At 46.8% G+C, this 14947-nt stretch overlaps 1 protein-coding gene across 2 annotated transcripts in view; it reads left to right on the plus strand.

The window, feature by feature from the left end:
* Nucleotides 1-14107, plus strand: part of SHTN1 (shootin 1) — a 57399-nt gene extending 43292 nt beyond the window's left edge. For both annotated transcript variants that reach the window (XM_086466752.1, XM_086466753.1), the window contains 5 exons: nt 857-966; nt 1604-1657; nt 4558-4678; nt 5578-5761; nt 13897-14107. In XM_086466752.1, coding sequence (XP_086322878.1) covers nt 857-966; nt 1604-1657; nt 4558-4678; nt 5578-5761; nt 13897-14107 — 680 coding nt within the window. The remainder of the gene's footprint in view (nt 1-856; nt 967-1603; nt 1658-4557; nt 4679-5577; nt 5762-13896) is intronic.
* The last annotated feature ends 840 nt before the right edge of the window (nt 14108-14947 follow it).

The raw sequence follows: 14947 nt of genomic DNA on the forward strand, positions 1-14947 counted from the left end.
GTTACATTACCCAGAACACTGGTGAGTTAACAGGTTTGGTTTAGGTTCATCACACCACTTCCCGCTTCATCTGAATGTTTTGAAGTCCTGATCCTGAATCTCCTGAGAAGGCAGCCGTTTCCTTTGTGGTATTTGAGTTTTGCCCCTTAACTCGATCCCGGCCTCTTTAAACGTGTGGTTTTCGTTCAGTCCGAGGTGTCGATGTGTCGTTCCAGCGAGGTCCTCTAACCCGTGTGAAAGAGGAGACACGTTTGGTGGTCCTGGAGCGGGCTGCCTGTCGGCCTCGCCGTGGGGCACTGTCAGCTCGTCCTGCCTCGGTGAAGCTGTGGGAATTTCTGCTGAGCCACGGTGAAGAGCTTCAGTGACAGTGGGGCCGTATTCTGCAGCCCCTGGTGCTGCAGCTTTAGCGCTGGGCTTTTGCAATTCCCAGTTGTAGGAGCTTTGCCTTTTTCAGGATCCGGGCCCTGCTTCTGTCCAGACGTCTGCAGGCGCTGCAGTAAATTAAGAGTCAGACAGTGGTCCTGTAGGAAAGATCCTGTGAACAGCCCACTTATGGGGAGAAAAATAAGCCTATATATTTATGCTTATCATTTACGTTTTTAATAAGACTGAAAAAGCATGGATGTGGGTCGTACATGAGCAATATGCATCACACATACAGGGAGGAAGACCTTCTGCACGGAGCATAACTAAGGACCTTGTATATGTAAACACTGTTTCATCATTAAAACCAATTTATTATTATGGTAACTGGCTCTATACGGTAAGCGAGCTGTTTTCGAGGCTGTTTAAGGTGTTTTTTTCTTTGTGCTGTTTCTCTGTAGTTCATATCTGGAATGTGATATGCTCTTTGCAGGTGAAGAAGTTACGGATCTGAAGAGACAAGCTGTTGAAGAAATGATGGACAGAATTAAAAAGGGAGTTCATCTGAGACCAGTGAACCAGTCAAGCAGGCCTAAAACAAAGGTTTGGAATAAATAGCAGAGCAATAATATTAGCTAGGCACAGTAATTTACACTGAAGATAAATCAGGCTTTCTGTAACACATTCAAAAGAATACATTTGCCTCACTTACCTCATTTGCTTTACTTGATTTTGGATAAAATGAATTAGAGCAGCTTATATCTGAAGAACAGAAAAAGCAGTGAAGCCAACAGTAAGTAAATAGAAGCTCAGTTTCTTTGACACATAAAGGAACTGAGAGGAAACATCTTGTAAACAAACAGCTACTGAGGAACAAGAAGCACAGAGAGAATAACTGAAGTGGGCAGAGGGGTGATCAAGAAGTAGACTATTTAGCAGGATTTCTTCCTTTTATGCAGCGCTTAGCACCGATACCTGAATGTGGCTACTCTAAGATATCGCTTACCATCTTCACAAAACCATGATCATTCTTTATGTATAGGCTGTGGTTCACAGTGTTACGAGCAAAGACTCTTCCCTTCGCCTGTCTAAGAAAACAGATTGTTATCCATGTGCCTGCGAAAGGCGAGAGCAGAGGAGCGTAGTGCAGCTGCCCGCCTGTGCAGCAGAGCCCCGCACGCTGTCTGTCTTCAAGTACGAAGTCTGGTTTTTAACAGGCGTGTGTTGTGTTTGTTTACAGCCAGAAACACCAAAGCCCTCTGAAAGTGCAATGAAAGAATTAAAAGGGATTCTGGTAAGGAAACTTGTAGTTTGTATTTCATTTTTTTCTTCTCGTGGAGCTGACAGGGCCTTCTGTGCGAAGTAGCCACGTGTTCGAAAGTTCTGCAGTAGTGCTTTGGTTTGAAGCTGTAGAGCAGTTTTGGAGCAAATCACCTGATTCCACTTTTGACTTTGGTCTGACTGAAGGGTTGGGTTTGGTCTTGCTAACAGAATTTATTTTGGAGACAGATAGCCTGTTAACTCTGCTCCAGGTTTGTATGTTCCTGCCACTAGAGGGGACGTTAGGGTCTGCACCTGCCATAGATCCTTTGGCAACTTCCCAACTACTCGCAGCGGGGATGCTTAGGGAGGGAGAGGGAGCTGAGCAGACCTAGTCCAGGGTAAAGGCCCTGGAGTGCACGTACAGTAGATGTAGCGTTCTCCTCATCCACTGCTCTGAACTCCCGGTCTCTCCGGAAGCACTGAATTTCGTGTTAGTGTAGATGTAGCCTAAATAGAGCAAGAACTCTCCAGTCTGTCTGCATTTATGCGTAGAAAAAAATTGATTCTGAATAGCTGTCCCCATCCCCATTTACCACTACATAAAAACATTAGGCGCGTGTTGGTCCTGCTCAGAGTCTGCTCCTGTTCTGTCCTTCACTCATACATTGCATTGCTTATTTAACCGGTTGCTTCTTTTGCACGAGTCCTAAAACTGTATCAGTCAGAAGGAGCTGCAGCTCTTGCTGCCTGACTTCTGCGACCCTGAAGCTTTTGAGGTGCATCCATGGCACATCAGGTGAAATTTTGCCTTTGCAAGGTGAAATATGGTGCAATTCTGCCCGTATCGAAGCAAAATGCTTCACATCCCCTCTGCAGAAGGTAAGGCTGACAGTCCGTGATAGCGCCTAACCAGCCCTTACAAAGGTAACTTCAGTGACGCGTTGGGTGATGCCAGGCAGTACAGCAGGGTGTAGCCACAGCCCCTGCCGTGATTTAAAGCCACGAGGGTGGCACCAGTGATGTGTTCAGCTTACTGTTCTCTGGTGACGTGAAGGCAGAGGAAGGAGGGAAGAAATGGTCTAGAGAGCTACCGGGCCTTAATGCTGAGCTCTCGTTAGAGTGACACATAATAAAATGTGGAGGGAAATAGAAAATGCAACACGGAGGTTATGTTTTAAATGGAACTCCGTAATTAGGGGCATGGTTTGATCCGGTGTGCGGTTTGGACCTGCGAGGGTTGGCCTCAAGGATCCCACCGAAGGTCCTTTCGTTTGCTAATAGCTGTTTTATTTCTTTGACACTGTATCACTGACATCAGGAGAGACTTGATTATGTCCTTCAGAGGGAGCACAGAGAAACCTACAGTCACTGCACTTCTGTATCTAGCTCGTTGCTTTTGAGCCCTTCAGGATATTTGCAGTATGAGACAAACTGTATAAAATCCCACTCCAGTCTGTTCCTGAGACCAGTCATTATGCACAGTCAGACAACAAACATGGGGGTGGGATGTGATGGAGTAAACATTTGTTGTTACTATGCTAATTATGCATTTCATGTAGACCTCCACGTAATTGTTCCAAACAAAACACTTTTATGTTCTGCAAATTGCAGAGTTTGAGCGACTCCGTTGCTCAAGTTGCTTTTGTACGTGTACGTTTGTAGAGATAGGGAGCATACTACTGATTAATACTGTACCTGCCCAGTTAAATTGCAGATAGTTGCCAAAGGAAATATTTTAGTTTCTGGGTGGAGGTGAAGAATCAGTTACTTTGCTGGGATCCTGAAAGCAGCACAGCTTTTGCAACTCGTGTTGCCGTTGCCTGTTGTCATTGGCTATGTCTGCTCGGAAGTTACGTGCTTGTCAACAAAAGATGTTGAGAATATGTTATTTATGCTCTGGGAAAATGCTATATGAGTCAGACGTGTTTTGGAAGGCTGGATAAACAGGATTCCTGGACATTCCTAAAGATGGCAAGAGTCAGAGGGACAATGAACTAGCACACAAATTTTCGGTTGTATTATAAGCATTTTGGAGAAATTTTACAGTCAAGCGGGCGCTAATCCAGTAACTAACTCCTGTCAGTTGGGAAATGCGTGCAGCGTGCACTGCATGTGTGTTAAACTTCCTGTGGGCAGGTTCCATAGAATCATAGAATTGTTTAAGTTGGAAAAGACCTTTAAGAGGTTTCAGGCTTTGATTAAAGCCTTTTTTCCCCCCACCTTAAGAGAAGCGCTGCTGGACTTGCAGCTTCTCTGATACAAAGTACTAACCTCGGCATAAGGCAGTAAGAGCATGCATTTCTGTTGTGTATGTGTAAAAAACTGTTTCAACTGGGGATCTGTCTCTGTGCATAGCAGAAACGATGAAGTCTGTGGACAGCAGGTCAGGTTTATGGCAGACCAGGTAGATTACAGGATATAATGACATGCTGCAGTTGCAGCTAGTACGTGCTGCCTTCTGCAGGTACCTGTGCACTCCAGGGTGCAGCAGCACAGGACCATGCTAAAACGTGCCGGAGCGGTAAAATATGGATCTTTGGCTTTTTGCTAGTAGAGGTTAATTATGGGCATGATAACGCTCTAGCAGTTTTTTAAGGTCGTTTAAATGTTGAGATGGAGGAAGTTGGGAGTTCCCTGTGAACATCAGAATTTGCTCATTAGTGATCCAGAGCATCTTTCTTGAGCCTGATACCAACCCTGTAATGTGTAGGTAAGGATGGTTAGTCCCTACATCAGGAGATCCGAGTGAGGGGGGAGTGGTGAGCCAGTCCCCAGATGCTCGCTCTTGTACTAGTGGAAGAGCTTTGCGCTCTGGTCCAGAGCCGCAGCTGCTTTTCTGCAGTTTGAAAGGTTTTCACGTTGTGCATGTAGGATGTTTGTCAAGGCATAATGTGTCTTCAGAGAGCTTTTCATGCCTGTTTCTTCCTGTAGGAAACATTGAATAAATCTACTAGTTCCCGAAGTTTGAAGTCCCTTGAAACAGACAGCAGTGAAACAGAGCTGGAACGAGTTCTGCGCCGCCGGAAAGTAACCACTGACCAGGACAGTGGCAGTAAGTGGCTGGACTCCTTTGTAGTCCTCTTCCTCTCCCTGCATTAAGTGACTCTTGAAGCTTTACTTTCGCTTCCAGACCATTGCCATTTCAGCCATTACAGAGAACCCTGCTTACTTCTACAGTGACTCACTTCCCCATCACACTTGTCGCTTTTCACCCCCATTTTCTCCAAGAGCTGCCTCTGTCAGGATTTTCTGCACACACAGCCGTATATACACAGGTTCCTCTGTCCTGCCTGGGGCTCAGACGTTGTTACTGGAGTGAATAGCCTGAGACTACTGTGAAAATACTCTTGAAAGTAATGGTAACCAGAGAAATGAGGGTTCAGGACGAACGTTTTGAATTAACCTCTTCTGCAGAGCAAGGGTCTGCAGTTTTTAAGCTCTGCTTTACTATCGTCACCTGTAAAAAGCTGTTGATGTTCTGCCTGGTTAGAAACAGCCTGTGCAAGTGTGAGTCCCTGCCATAGTCGGCGCAGATGCGGCTGGTTTCAATGTCACTGTGGGGTTTTAGCCTGGACTTTGCAGATAGACAGTTTCCTGACTACTCATCAGTACGAGAACAGGCTTTTTCGTCACGGGCTGGCTCCTGCTTGAGGCCGGGAGGGCACAGCAAGCCGTGGGGGCAGCGGGACCTCCCGTCCCAGAAGGCAAGGGGATTGAGTGCCCGACTGTGTCGATGTAGCACGCCCTGCTTGCAGTGCAAGAAAGGGTTAACCTTGGCAGGGAGAGCAGGAGCTGCCGAGATGGTATTTTGAGACTCTCCCTGCGCTGGATGCTGTTTGTTACAATTCCGAGTTGATTTCTGCCGTTAGCTTGAGGCCTGCTGTGCTGCTGTGTTGTTTCTAGGCCAGTCAGCCTGGGTAACAGAAGCATTAAACTTTCTTTGGGTTTTAGGTCCCACTGGAATCTTGGCCACATCAGAATCAAAATCTCTGCCTGTGCTAGGTTCGGGAGCCAGCGCCGCGCAAACAGCCTTGAACAAGAAAGACCTGGAGACAGAGTTCAGTTCCAAAGCACCCGACTCAGGTCCTGTCTCTAACCAGCCTAAGGGTGTCACGGGCTCCAAGCCTACGTTACAGTAAGTAGAATTTGGATTTCTAGATATCTTTTAGAACCAGATCTGTTTAGCTGGTGCATTTTGAAAGTGATTCCGTATCAGTTTTGGTTAACAGGATAAATGTATGGTCTGCAGCTCTTTACCACCGACTCCTCAAATAATCTGCGGTCTCACATGGAGGTAGAAATCCAATTCTCTGTAATAAAGTTCTTTTCCTGTAAAATCTGTGACCAGTCTTCAAAAAAAGGTGTATTTTCTCTGCCAAAAAAAAGAACTCAAGAGTTTTCGAGGAATAGCAAGGCTGAGGTTTTATTCCATATCCTGAAGAGAAGAGGGATGGTAGTTATATAGTTCACTCTTGATTTTAAAAAAAGGTAGTTCTAGCACAATATTTTAAAAAATAGAATCCTGTAAGTCATATTGGTCTGTATGCAGGTGTGCAGGGCAGTTTCTATTGAAAGTCCTGACTATTACTCTTAAATGTTTATTGGTAAAAATTCCGAATTGCCTTGAAATCTCAAGATTAAGATTTTTCAGAAAAAAAAGAAAAATACAGTTAGTGCTGCATTTGCACAGATGGGCAGAAGGGATCTTATGTCAGAACAGACTGAGGACCCGAGGTGCCAGTTAAGCATGAAAGAGTTAAACCTGCCTCAGAAATATTTATTTCAGACGGATCCGGTGGAGGATTGGTTTGTTGTACAACAATACCAGGCTCCTTTTGAAATTAGGCTGTGCACTTGCTTCAGTTCCCTTGCCAGGTTGTTTGTCAGTTTGTCACTTCAAGAAAAGGAAATAGATGAGACAAATCAGATGGGCAGAATATTGTAATCATGGCTAATTAAACCTCTGATTTCCTGCTCTGTCGGTTCAAAAATACCACCAGTCCCAATTCTAGCAAGTCTCCATTGCGTGGTTCAAAGGAGTAAGTCACGACAAATGAGCTGGAAATTCAGTTCACATTTATTTTTATGAACTGATATTTACTTCACTCTCCTGCAGGTGCTTTTATCACTTATTTTTTAATGGATAAAGAGCCCAATCTCCTTTTGTGCTCTACAGTTTTATGCAATTTGCACCAAGTTTTAAAAGCAGAATGCCTTTTGCAATCATCGTACTTTCCCCTTGTATTTCATTTAAGTATCCTTAGAAGAAAGATGATCTTCATTTTAATTTAATCAGAAAGATGAAGATTTGTTCAGCAGTTAATTTGACTTGAATAATGAATGCCATTGCATTTTCTTGAACTGCTACTCTGACAGAAAGGTGAGGTTGTTCTTGAAAAAAAACTGCGTGTGTAGTTTGTGGATTTCTACAATTTTGAACAGTTAACCTTAATCAGGAAATACAGCAACTCCTACCACCTTTTGTCTACCTTTATTCCACCAAACTAAGTGGAAATTGCATTTAGAAGAAAGGCAATGAAATAATTGCAGGCCCCAAGGTCTCGCAGAATGCGTGGTGAATTGACAGTGAAAAGGATCTTGTGTTGACAGTCACAGTTGTTATGTGTTATAAAAGCGTACGTGAAGCTCAATTTATTTCTCAGCTTGCCTATTCAGTGACATCCTAAAAGACACATTTCACTTTAATTTATCTGTTTAAAGCATTAAAACAAACGTGGTGGGTGTCGTGGTTTAACCCCGGATCCCTCAGAGCTGCAGGGCTTCTTTGCACTGAGTCACTGGTGCCGACCTGCTTCACTGGAAAGGCTCGTCGCCGAGGATGGTTTTCCAGCGAGAGGGAAGGTTCTGGAGCTCTCCTGCTCTCCTGCCCTGGGCTGGCAGGGAGGAGCAGAAATAACCGAGATGCTTCAAACCGCACTGAAGTGCAATTACTTTTGTTTTTCCTCCTGGGTGCCGTTTGCAGCAGAGGTGAGTAGAAGCAGCCTCTACACTCCAAAGTTTGAAACAGGGCTCATTTGAAGCAGACGGCAGAAGGAAGCTCCTTTGTCTAACATGTCTGACAGCTCAGCTCCATAATTAGGCAGTTTTCTGGGCTTCCCTGTGTACATCTGTGCTAGCAGTTCCGTTTGGATCAGCAGAGCGCTTCTGAAGCAAATCTCCCTCTTGTCCCCATTTGCTGAGCTTTGGTTTGTGTCCTGGAGTGTCTTAGCGCATCAGCTGGATCCCTGGGTTCATTGGATGAGCGAAGAAACTAACCCAGAAGGCGTGACCCAGCCTTTAATGGCTGGCCTGGGTGCCACACGCGAGCTAGTCCAGTGAATAACCCCCCTGAAACCTGGGGGTGAGGACATGGTCTGGAGCACAGGCCGTCTCCCTCTACACGGCTGCTCCTGTTGCACCACACTGTTGCCTGAAGCAGACCCCCTTAACGACACAGAACGCTGCTTTGGCCAGATACCCCACATGACAAAGGCGCACGAAAGGTTCATTGTGGCTCTTCTCCGTGTTCATACCTGAGGTAGAAGGATGCAGCTGTCTCATCATCTGCAATTCCGTGAAATCTGACAAAGGTGGGACCTGCTCCAGCTGTTTGGAGCAGCCAAGCAAACCTTGCACGGCGCAGGCGAGGGCTGCATGTCTCCTCGTTACCCGCTGTCTCCTGCCGTGCAGCACGCAGTCTTTTTTCTTCCCCTAGATTTTAATGTACAGCTTCCTAGAGAAACCTTAGGAGCAGTTGTGCGTGGGATATTTCTCTTTGCTGCACCGTCCGTTTGCCAAGGCTTGTCATCTGACGGAGGAGGTAGAGCTCGGAGACATTCGAGTGCGAGCAGCGCCGTTCATCAGTCTTTATTCCCGTTGGGTAACACTTGAGCACACCCCTCCTCGTGGAGAAACAGGCGGGGGGTAAGGAGTAAGGAATTTCAGGGGCTGCTGAAGCAGGACTCCGCAGTGATAAGGCTACTCCTGTGGGTAAGTGCTGCCGAAGCAGTGGCCTCCAGCTGAATCAGCTGGGCCACTCGCGTGAGCTGCCAAAGGAGGGGTTGTGGAAAAGGGCTGTGACATCGACGAACACCACTGGGTTCTGAAATGGTCCTGGAGTCACACCGAGCGGTGATAGCACAGAGGAAGTAATTCAGAAATTTGGGGTTCGAGCCGCTAGGCGAGGTGGCGTGGCAGGGCAGGCAGAAGAAGGGTCCGAAGCCATTAAGCGGATGATTTGGAATGGGTGAAGTTTTGCTGAGGGGAAAGACGTCAGTAACGTGTGTCCTGTCGAGAAAGTGAGGCCTTACCTCGGCATTCAGGTGACTTGCTCTGCAGGTCTCTCCCAGATGTTCAGCCCAGCATGAGTGTGATTCTGTGACAATTGCTTAGAAGAGAATTGGTGACAATTTGGTTCCCTTGGGAGCAAAGAGCATTCCCGTGACTCCCTGTGGTGCATAGACACAGAAGGGAAAGGTGTGTCTGGCTCTGCCCCTGGGTTTTTTGGTTGGGTTTGTTGTTTTTTTTTCCCAGCGCTTTGTAGACATTTTGTTTCTGGGCAGCAGAGTTCTCCACTAACAGAGTGAACCACAGAGAGGGTTAGTCTTAATCTGATGATTTTATACAATTAAAGGATTTGTCCTCCTTCTCCTGGCTGTAATCTTAGTACCCCTGAATCATCTACCAGCTCTGCGGGAAGCAGCTCAGCCTCAGCGAGACAGAACTGCCAAGGTTTTCCAGTGCGGCTCGAACACGGGCAATTTAGTTTGACCAGCAAATGGAAAAAAACAATGGGATGTTCTGGAAGTTTGAGGTCTCTCAGTTTTAACTGTTCTAAAGGCCACTGTCACACGTTTTGCTTAGAGTGTACTTTTGTGTGACCTCCCAGTGCGGGTAGAAGCTCTCCAAGATTCTTCATTTAAATGAACTTTCCAATCTTTTTTGAGCATTTTCCAAAAAGCACCTAAAAATGGGAACCGTTTCCATACAAGGACAGTCTGCAGTTCCATTCTGCTCGCTGCTGCGCTGACCACCTCTCTTCTCAGCTGGCTTAGCAGGGGCCTTCCTGAAGTGGGGAAGGGTTCTTGCACCTTCTTCACAGGTGTCTGGTGTTACTGGTACTGTCAGGGGGGAACCGACAGACTGCTTCGCTAGTGCTACTGTATTCCTTGTAATTTCCCTGTGACACATACTGCAGTGTGATGGCATTTTTTGTTCCTTGAAGGCTTCCAAGACTTGCAGTTGGTGTGGTTTTTAGTGTTGTTCGGTATGTTCGGTCCTGTCTGTTGTGTTCCCCTGCCTTGTGAAGAATTCTGAAGTGTTAATAAACACATCTGCAGTTTTGCTTTTGTTCTCGAGAAGAGTTTTTGACTGAGGATAAACTGAGGCCCCTCTCGTGGTCCGGCACACAGCAGACGGACACGATGGCTCTCTGCCGCGCCGAGAGCCGCTCTCCTGTACAGGCTGGCACCGTGGGCTGGTTCGGCCGGGTCGGACGCCGGAGAGCTGAGCTGCTGGTGTTCGCCAAACCCTCCTGGCACGGCGGTTTGGAAAGGACATAGAGGTTGGAGCGTGGGCTTTATTGCACGGGTGATGTTTGTCCTCAGTTACGGGACCTTGTAGGAAGGTGGGAACGCTGGGGGCAGCGGGGGCGGTGGTTGGGCAAATGGCAAAGCTGTGAGTGACGTGGGCTGCGGGTGATGGAAGGAAGAGCTGGAGGTGAGCGACTGTCATGTGAGCTTAATGCTTCAGATCTCGTCTTTTGGGGAGGAAGGAACAGCTCTGGTTGAGCTTTATTGAAAGCAGTTTTGCCTCGAAGACAGACGGCAGCTCCTTCAGCATCCGAGCTGAGGGAGCTCGCTCAAGGACAGGGCGCTGGTCGGGATCCACGTTGGCGTCGGCTGTTGTAGCAGAAGCGACTCCACTCGTGCCATGGCAGGGTGTCGGCACGGAGCCTCCCGGGCTTGTACCACACGCCTGCAGAACCAGTCGTTGTGGGAATAGGTGTTTGCTGGTATTTTCTAACTATGCTGTAAACCCATGGGTTTTCCTGCAGTGTTTTCCTTAAATGGTTTCCTTCAGCCTTCTGCCTTTACATACAGCTAGGAAATCAGATGAGACTTCATCCAGTAAAATTTTCAAGGATATTGACATAAAATTCTGGTTTCTAATGGAAACACATGACAATGATTTCATGAGTAGAGCACCGCGCAAGGTTAAATAATACCAGGATTATAATATTAACCAGAGGAAACAAAGAAAATCCAAGTTGCAGTTGACAATCTGATCCTTGGTTTGTCCTTTTGTACTCCTGCTGTAGATTATTTACAAAGGGCACCGCAGTACTTGTCCACAGACGGCCCGTCAGGCGTAACCCTTCATTTCTGCACCTTCTGTAGCTATAGGAAATACTGCTTTCAGTGCTCTTCTAGCCCAGGCAGCCCTTGGTACTGCATGGGCCTCTGCATATCCCATACAATTAATCTAAAATGCATTTATCATCTAAATCTGGATTTTACAGCACAGATTTGATGTGTTTAGTCAGAAAAATATATGCAGATTTAGGAACAATTATGTATGAATGAGTACAACGGAACTAGGTTCCCAGTTTCTGGCTGAACTATGTAGTTGGACAAATAACAAGAATACTGATAACAACATTAACAGTCTTAATGAGGGAAGAGCTTTGCATAGAGCTAAATGCAAATACCTTGGCTGGACAAATTTGTAATTGTACAAAACCGTGCCTAACTGCTCCTGTACTAATGGCTTTTCCCAGCTCTATTTGTAGCAGTTAAAACTGTTTCTCGAAAGGGAGCACCAAAATTACGTTCATTCTTGCACTGAAACTTTATTATGCCTGCGTTCTGCGCTTGCCACACTGTCGAAAATGAGCTAAGAATACCTGATAAATAGGGTTAATAATTTTTAACAATACCTCAGCTGTAACAGCAGCATTGTCAGGCTGGTGCAGCAACAGTGTGAAGGATGTGAAGAAGGGAATGCTAGTACCACGAAGTCTGAATAGTAATTCTTATTTTTATGCTTGAAACGCTGATTTAATCACTGGTTTTCTCCATTAAACTACTTTATATCGACATCTTTCGTTTTTCTGTCCTTTGAAGGTGGTAAATATGATTGCCATTTTATCCATTTTTGTTATAAATGAAACAGACTTCAGAGCGTTTGGCTGTGCATCAGTTGTTGGAATGCTGCCATACACTAATGCAGACTCCCCGCTGTGAGCCCAGTGAAGAATTATACTTTGATTCACCAGATTGTATTAAATAGTCCAGCTGTTGGGATTTGAAAGATAGTTACCTCCAAAGTGAAATAAAAATGAACTTGGCATTTATGGCTTTGACCATTTTTATAGTGTTGGGCAATCAGCTTTTCAGAGGTAGCACTTTTTAAAATAACCCTCTTCAGGTTACACTGCTTTAAAAAGTTTAATTTGCTGTAACGTTCAAAATACCCCACCATGTATTTTCTGGAATGATTGGCAACTTTTGCATAAAATAAGCATTATTTTCCTTATGAAATCACTGGCTTCTGATGATCATCAAATGAGTCTGAAACTGTATCCATTAGTGCCAATTTCTGCATTAATTAACTTACACCAAAGTTGTAACGTCAGAGACAATTCATGTAATTAAAGCTCGAACATGGAATTTCATGTGCTATATCCAGTGCTTCGGGAGCAAGCTGAGTAAATTCTTTCTGAAATGGAAAGCGCCACAACTGTTGTTTCTGTGATTATTTGTTTGTTTCTAACCTGTCCATTTACTCTCTCCCCGTCAGGTGGGAACCAGTACATTCTCCGCCCCGTGCTCTAATTGTTGAGTGGGGTGACCTCTTTTTTCTTTGTCATTTTCTCTAGGACAAAGACTGTCACAATAAAGGGCAGTTCATAGCAGATGGATCCAGTAGCTGAATTTCTTGCTCTGGCCTCCAGTTGATTCTACTTTTGCCTTTCCAGGGTGTTATTGTAGCAGTACGGAAGGCTGTTCCTTAGGAGTAAACATGAAAAATTAAAAAAACAAAACAAACAAAAAAAAAAACAAAAAAAGGAAAGAAAAAAGGCTCTGGACTAGCACGTGCAGCTCTGCAGTTGGGCCTCCCAGGGGAGCGGAGCCGCACACCCGCTGGCACGTGCCGGACCATCCTGCACCAAGGACTTTTGCCCCTGCCCCGTCTGGGGGCCGGCGCTGGTCGGGCGCGGGCACCCGCGCGGTGTCGGTCCCGTAGCGCAGGGCCCTGCCTAACGCTGGGCCCCGCGGCGTGCGGGAGCGCCCTGCCAGCGCCTGCCAGCCGGCTGCGGAAAGGGCTGTGAGCCCCTGCTCGCCCTCTGCCCCCACAGCAGCGCTGCGGCGGCGGGGGACACCCCCCGACTGGCGCAGGCCGAGCTTCCCCGGCGCTCGCCCTGTTCTCTGCTGGTGCAGCCCCGGCAGCCTCAGGGTTTGCCTGCGCGTTTTCAGCGCTGGTACGCAGCTGCTGAGCGTAGACCAGTACTTCCAGTGCTCACAGCATGGTGCCGGCCTCAACAGACAGCCCAGGTGTCTCTGACCTTTCCCTGCTCTCTCCCCGCTCGGAGGGCTTGTTCCGTGCCAGCCATCAGGACGTAGCCCCGTTGCTGCCGTGCGGGATGTAGGCCTGACGCCCCCTGTGCTTCAGCAGATCCAGCGGGCGAACGTTCAGGAGCCGTTTGCACGTGCGGCCCGTCGGTGCTGAGCCGCAGCGGGACCGCTGGTGGCCCTGCCTCTACCTCCCGGTCACGCCGTGGGGTGTAGCGCCGTGACGGCCCCGCGCCAGCTGCTCTGGGATGGGGGTGTGGAGGAGCAGCCATGCTCTCCGCGCAGGCCGCGGGACCGCCGGCCTACAGGCTCCAGGAACTGAGTGCCGCCGCGCTGCTGGATGTGGGGGAGCCTGCATCCAGCTCCGAGAGGAGCAGGGAGAAAATAAATCCTTTAAATAAAATCTTTAAACTGATTCTTTCATAGTCTAAGGATTTCTTCAGTGCTCATTTCTCCTGTTAAGTGTCTTCCGTGGCTGGCTTCACAAACGATTCCGCAGGGGTAATGTGACCATTGCATTCTGTGCGCTGTCCGTACGTAACAGCTGTTAAATCTATAAATCTATTTACTAGTTTAGTAGACCTGTCCTGGTCAGACATGTTACTAATACTAGCAGTGCTTTTCTGTATATTTATATTCTTTCTCCTAAACATGTGAACTGTTACGTGCATTCATATATTTGTTCTTTTCCCTTTAGATCAACTAGCCATACAGAATTTACAAGGAAAGCTTCTAGCAGTGAAAAAGAGACAGAATCCGTTGTAGTTTTAGATCCTGTTTCCACCAGTGGGGATCAGATGTCTGAGCACACGCTGAATCGGAACAAAATGAAAGAAGAAAAAAGCCAGCCGCCGCATAAAGAAGCTACTGTTGAGAAAATAAAAGAAACCGACAGTTCTAACTGTTAATTGTTATTCTGAAAGGTTGTAGCTTTTGGGAATCGTTATCTGGACCTGTGAATTGCTTAGGTGTGTTACTGGGGGCTGCGGTCTGTACTCCAAACAGTTTTCAATAATATAGATTGAAATGGTCTTTTGTATGCAGTTTTGTTACATGCATTAAAGTGTTAAATGACTGCGTATCGCTCAAGGTCCCGTTCCCAGTTTAATTTTGCAGGTATGATTATTATTTCCTTAGGTAGTGTCAGTTACCTTTACTTTAAAACTGTATTTGAAAAGGCATTTTTAATCATTCTTTTCTTGAGAAGATGCCTTGTTAAAGGTCCCTTCTAAAGCTTGCCAGGAGCCCCTTGCATCCCTCTCCAATGGGCCAGGTTTGGGCCAGGCCCTGTGAAGGTGATGACACGCACAGCAGGTTTGGTATGGGGGGTATTACTAATTATTAAAACATCACTGTTTAGACACATTGCTTTAAAAATATTTTGCTGTCTACTTAAAGCAAGATCTTGTAGGCCTCCCTACTGCTGTCCCCACGCACGCTCTGTTGAGGAAATAAAAAGCAGGAGCGTTCAGCACGTCTGTGTCAGAGGCCCCAGCGGGGACTGGGAGGCAGAGGCAGTGCAGCCCGTCGTTTCGGTACCCAGGCTTCGGGTGAGCCAAGTCAGAAGTTTGTGGGTGGAGGCTGGTGCTCTTATTTGGGTGAAGAGCCTTCCAAAGGAGGACTCCCCTCCTGGGCTTTGCTTCAGGGTTACCAGGCCAAGTTGGGAACGGCTGCACCTTAGTCTGCCTTTACTGCTGCCAATAAATGACTGACCCCAGGCTCCGGCGAGCAGGGACTGCCTCTGGGAT

Source organism: Leptosomus discolor, chromosome 6 (assembly GCF_034619465.1).
Source record: "Leptosomus discolor isolate bLepDis1 chromosome 6, bLepDis1.hap2, whole genome shotgun sequence".
NCBI lineage: Eukaryota > Metazoa > Chordata > Aves > Leptosomiformes > Leptosomidae > Leptosomus > Leptosomus discolor.